The sequence below is a fragment of the Nestor notabilis genome, unplaced genomic scaffold (genome assembly GCF_000696875.1).
Source record: "Nestor notabilis isolate BGI_N333 unplaced genomic scaffold, ASM69687v1 scaffold6443, whole genome shotgun sequence".
Classification (NCBI taxonomy): Eukaryota; Metazoa; Chordata; class Aves; order Psittaciformes; family Psittacidae; genus Nestor; species Nestor notabilis.
The window spans coordinates 454-6,579 of NW_009920532.1; the positions used below are offsets into that span (position 1 = coordinate 454).

At 42.2% G+C, this 6,126-nt stretch overlaps 1 protein-coding gene across 1 annotated transcript in view; it reads right to left on the reverse strand.

Annotated features, from left to right (window-relative positions):
- Positions 1-442: 442 nt before the first annotated feature.
- Positions 443-6,126, reverse strand: part of LOC104402747 (transcriptional-regulating factor 1-like) — a gene marked incomplete at its 3' end in the record, with an annotated part of 16,319 nt that continues 10,635 nt past the window's right edge. Inside the window, exons 10-11 of the mRNA XM_010010709.1 lie at positions 5,325-5,400; positions 443-531 (exon numbers count right to left, since the gene is read on the reverse strand). Coding sequence (XP_010009011.1) covers positions 443-531; positions 5,325-5,400 — 165 coding nt within the window. The remainder of the gene's footprint in view (positions 532-5,324; positions 5,401-6,126) is intronic.

Sequence of the window (6,126 nt, forward strand, 5' to 3'; positions counted from 1 at the left end):
AAATTAAACCCAAACATTCTCCCTCTTTATTAAGAGGTTTCAACCCTTTCTGGCACAGAGCTCAGTGCCAGTGACTCAGGTACCTTTTAACAGACTGCCAGAGAACACAGAGATGACAGCAGACAGCATGCTTGTTCCACACACAGAATGCCATGACTTGGGATTCCAGGTGTGAAGACTTTCACATGTAATAACAAGAGGAACAAGTTTGATTTATTTATTTCTATCTTTTACGGGTGCTGCAGTTGCATGCACAGGTACACCAAATGGAATATACCACTCCTATCAGAGTTCTCATAACCATGACTGGCTCTATGCCTGCAAGGAGCTGGGCTGGTACTGGAGGGAAAATGAAGGGGAACAGAATACAGCAAATATTCATAGAATCACAGAATGGTTTGGGTTGGAAAGGACCTTAAGTTAAGAACAGAAATAACCTTACCATTTTCTGTACAAATATGAAATCTTTGCTGTAGGTGGCCAGTGCCTCTTTGAACAGCCTCCTTTCTTGATGTGTCCATTTGTCAGAGCCTTAAAGAAAAGAGGGAATTCATTATAAGTGATAAAAACCCACCATCTTTATGCTGACATCGCATCTGAAACAGACACTGGGAAACCTCAAGCACGTGCTGCTACCCAAATACAAGTATGGCTGTACTGACTTAGTCCTCAAGTCCATCTAACCAGTATTTGGTCTCCAGCAGTGGCCACAGGCAGTTGCTTAGGCAACAGTTAGACCAGGGCAAGCAAATACAATGCCTCTCCTGAAGTTTTCCTAACCTCTGACCACTACCAGTGCAGGGGATTTCCCAAGTCTGTTGCAATTTGCTTAATTAGTAATTATCATTGTAAGTGCAGACCCACTCTTCCTTTCAGACAATTAAGCTTCTTGCACCCAAACCATCCTTTGCCAAGGAGTTTCATAGATCAAGAAACCCTTTGCATGAAGAACCATTTCCTCTTCTTTGTTTTGTGGCTCCCAGCAGATTAACTGGATGACCCTTCGTTCTTCAACTGGAAGAGAAAGTGAGCCTAATTCCAATCACTGCCTCCACACTATCCAGGATTGCATGCTCTCTCTGTCACTCCCACAGCTTTGGTCATTACTGCTGTCCCTCTCTGAACCTCTTCCAGTGCTGAAGCATTCCTATAGATATGAAGGGAGCAGAAGGGTGCATAATAGTCAACACAGAATCAATCCAGACTTGCACAGTGGTATCACCATGTTCTCTATCCTCTTTTAACATTTGACTTGGGTTTTTTTTAGCTGCTGTAAAATACAGAGCAGATGCTTTCATAAAAGTAGCATTGCAATCCCAAGCTCTCATTCTAATTGAGAACTATCACCACAGAGCTCAATTTTATACGTAAAGCTTGTATTGCTTATTCCCATATATGCTACTTTACATTCAACTACATAGAAGTCACCTATTATTTTGTTCTCCACACCACAACTCTTATAAGGTCCTTTTGCAGCTCTTCACTTGCATGGCTTGATGTAAGACACTTAAATCCTCTGTAACAGAGGTCACAAGTAGATACTGTAGCAATGTGCAGTACACACAAAGTGTTTTATGAACATTTAATGGAAGCTGTACATAAAACTTCCAAATATTGTTATTCTGGGTCTGCTTCTCCAGCCTAACCGGCCATGAAAATGTGAAATCAACATGTAGATTGAAATGAATTTGTTCTTCCTCAGTATTAGTCAAACAGAAGGAACACAGGATTGCTATACTGCATCAAAGCAGTGTCCTGTTGGTACGAGTGGACAGCATTACATACATTAAAGGAGGATATGCAAGAAGCTATGAAGCAGATGCCTTTGAAATTACTTACACCATGAGAAAATTCTCCTTCAGTCTGTCTGAGAGTTTCGAAAACATATACAACTTTTATCCAAAGAAATCCCTACTATTCCTGTCAAAGTTACCATTCTCCATAGAAATGCTTGCCTCTGCACTGAATTCAATTAACTTGGGCTTGGCACCGTGCATGGTATTGAACTCTACAGGTTACTTATGCCTATAAAAAATACACAGCTTTTTTTATTAACTGCAAGTGTTTTGTATCTCAGTGTCAGTTCCCAGGCTCACAAACTTAGAGCAGGTGTCTCACTCCTCCTTCATATGCTGAAAACCACTAAATTAACTTTCCTGCAACCTGTTTTCTGCAGGCTTTCCCAGTACTGGATATAAGCACACATTTGTAACTTCCACAGAGATGTACACTAAAGCTCTCTTCAACGTCAGAGAAAGGCACTGGCTTCAAGCCAGTTTTATTTATTATCACCCAAAGATCTTTCTGCTGACACACTGCCTTGCCATCTTTCCCACCCTGAACCACCATCATTCCTTTCTTACACAGCTTGCCAGTGATTTGCACTTGCCCTCCCTTTGGGAAGGGGTAAATGCACCAATTCAGTCCAGGGCCCTGCTCTGCTATGTCAAAATATAACTTTAAAAGGCATAAAAGCACCAAAGGAGAGATTTTAGGCTTTGGCAAACCTCTCTAGTCAGTCATGCTCTCCTGCCTCTACCCCACTCTCCTGGAAAATAAATAATGTAGAATCACTTCTATGGACTAATTTTATTGTACACCCATGGAGGATTCAGGTCTTACAGAATTTCCCCAATAGCTGTGGTATTAGCAGAGGCCCTTGTAAGATTATGCGGGTTAATTGGAAGTAACCTAATTAATAGAATAAATCCTGTGTAGGAAAAGAAACAGAAGAAAAGCTGTTTTTAACTCTGGTTGCTGGGAAACCGCTTTTGCTCTTGTTAGCTTGAGGGAGATATAGAGAACGTGTATAGAGAGATCTGCAATGCAGCAAGGAAGAATTTTGGACTTTGGAATACAGATACAATTTTAAAGCTCATCTTTATGTTCAGATATTTAGTCTACGTTTTGTTTTACAGGCCATGTTGTCTTTGCACTGATTAACTCACAATAAATATCTTCTGCAAATCTGGGGGCTTTGGACCCAACCTGTCAGTTCCAGGGGGCTACACCTGCACCCAAGGAGTCACCCTGAGAGGTGGCTCAAATCCATCCCATACAGCATATGCTGGGTCTGATCCACACCCGATCACAGTAGGTACAAGAAGTTTCCAGACCGCCTGAAGCACATTATTTCAGAGGCCATTGCTCCTGCAATTCTCACTGCAGAAGAACTTCAGACCTGAGAAATGCCACTGTTCAAATGAAAATACTTCAAGTGTTTGCCACAGTGCTCCTCTTGTATTAGATACATGTTCCCTCTTTCTTCCCTAGAACACCATCCTGACAGATGGCAAACCTTCAGGACAAAGAGATGAGGGTGTTCTCCCAAGCAGCCCCAGGTCAGCATGCCCAGCTCTCCTGGCACACAACAGAAAAGCCTCAAGTTCTACAACTCGCTTCCCTCACAAGCCAACAGGTTTCAAAGGTGACCTATTTGCTTATACCCTCATCCACGGGCAATGCTAAGGATGAATTTGGATTGATTGTGCTATCAATGAGTTAATGCTCATGAGTCAGTGCCATGCTCTGTTTCAGTTATTCCACCTTTAAATGTGGTGACATCCGAGAGCTGCAATTTCTGAGTATGGAGTAGAAAGCCCAAAGAATTAACCCACACAAATGCCACTTGAAGTTACATTAAGCTGTTCATGCACTAGATTGCAAGAAATCCCCATACGCCTCAAGTGGCTGATTATCAGCCACAAATGAACTATTATTCAAGAGCTGCTGCATGGTGCTAGAGCAAGGCTGTCAATGCAAGTTCCAATCACATGCTGCATTCAAGAGCATTAGTAAATAAGGCTTTATCTTGTTGTTTTATGGTTATTTTATCTTAAATCTAGACTGGTGAGATTTTGTTTCATGCTGTGATAAACAGAGTCAAACTTCTTTTACTGCTTAAGGAATAGGAATACACCGATGTCCACAGGTCTCGGTGCTCGTTAGTAAGCATTAGCATCATCTCATGTGAAAGATTAAACAAAATAGCCTCTCCTGGCTTCTGCCTGCACTTTCTGAAACTACTTTGAAGGTGCTTCAGTAAAGACTATTTCTCCTCCTCCTCCCCACACAGGCAGAAGTGTCTTATCTACTCTGCTAATTAGATTGCTCACCGAGGATGAGGCTGCTGTGATAGCTCCTCACCTTCCTGCTCTCATGCCCTGGACTGTCTCACACATGATTTGGTGTCATCTCTTCATACAAGAGACTCTGCTCAAAGCTCCTAGCTGATGTCCTTCTCCACCTACCCCATATTCACCCTGTGGACTACAACAGAACTATTATCAAAGGCATTAAGCATCTACCCCAGACAAGACTCAAAACCCGATCTTCACATGTATTCATTCGCTCTCATTATCAGCTGCCATCAAACGTGTTTCTGTTCTTATTCTCAGGCCAAGGGGTTAAAGAGTTGCTTTACAAGAGAGTCCTTGTTACCTGGGAGTCTTCCCGGTGAGCTGCTACAGCCAGGAAGCAGCTTGTCTCTATGCTTGTGCTGCATAGTGGCTGTAACTGGAAAGGAGTATATTACACTGCACACTGGGACTGACTGGCCACCAGATTTTTGGCCTCCTTCCTACTGAGCCTAAAACTGGAAATAGTCTCAAATCTCTTATGTAAAACTGTTCTGAGTGTCCAAGCAGCAGTTAGCCACTACAAAGCATTAAGCAGTAACATGGAGGAGGGACATTTCCCACCTATGTTTAGGTGATGTAACATAACTCCAATGGCTTAACACCACCTTGGGTATTCCACAGAGCACTTCTCCTTCATCACCAACATGTAGTTCCTGTTGTGTTTGCTAAAGAAGTCCTCACCCCAGACCTCTTTCTTCTTGGCTAGATCCAGGCAAAGAAAGGCTCTGTATTTGGTACTAAAACACTAGCAAGAGTTACAGCACTGCCTCTTTGGAAGGATGCTCATGATTATCATATTCATTTATTCACCATCAGCTAAGAAAAAGAAGGCATGATGGCAGATGTGTATATACCAGCAAATGGAGCTCTTACAGCTAGTAAATTATGATCTACTAATAGCAGCAGTTTTAAAAGGAGTTTTAAAGAGGGGAAAAAAATGACTCGAGGCAGTTTTAAATCTGTAGAACCCCACACAACCACATGGGTGCAAAGTTTCTGTACATCATCAGACAGGCAAAATTCTTCCAAACCTGTCACAAAAGGCTGCAGAAGTAGCACTCGGCACTGTACACATCACCTCTCTATTAGGTGCTGCCATCCCTGTGCAGAGAGTGCAGCATGATCCTGGGATTCCAGCCTTGGACTCTACACACCAGCAGAGACAGAGAGCACAAGGAAACCTACCGGCGTAGTGGTAATTTGCCAAAGGATGACACTTCAATCTCACTGGCTTCCTCAACAGCAGCTTCTCAAGAGCAACCTAAATGAAATAGTAGGGAAAACCAGAATGAGCAAATGCAGTCAGCTGTGGCATAATATGCATCTAAACTGCATTGAGATGACTATCTGGTACAAGGATATGAATTAATTTTCTCTTTTTCTTTTCTGCAATTAATTTTCTCTTTTTCTTTTCTGCCATACAAAATTGCATCAAACTACTCCAAGGCCCATTAACAATGTACCTCACAGAGCACCTAAGGCACCCCTGTCCTGCCTTAGCACAAATGTGGCTATTACTTAGCAACTTCCAGCTCTTCCCTCCCTTCTGCTTGCCACATACAAATATGTTTATAGTGATGATAATTAATACTAACATTTAACGGTTGGTTTGATAGCATTAATATTTATAGCATAAAGTCTTTTAGAACATCTGTTAGGTCAACATCTGTAAGGAATGACAGCAAGTATAGTTAATCCTCCAATTAACTCCCATTAATCCTCCGATTTGCATCAGGGAGACAGATGACCTGTGGATCCCTAAAATACTTCCTCTGACACTGCAGACCCCTCCTGTATAGCAAATTTCACATCCTGACAGTAAGTTTAGCCTCCTGTCTCAGACCCAGCTAACAAAGCCTAAGGAAACTGGGACACAAGCTAAATCTCACTGTATTAGACAATCCTGTGAGATTCAATTCCAGCCCTGTGTTCTGATGCATTTTGTTTTAAATTGGCTTTCCAGGAACCAGTGCAGGGCCTTGTCTTT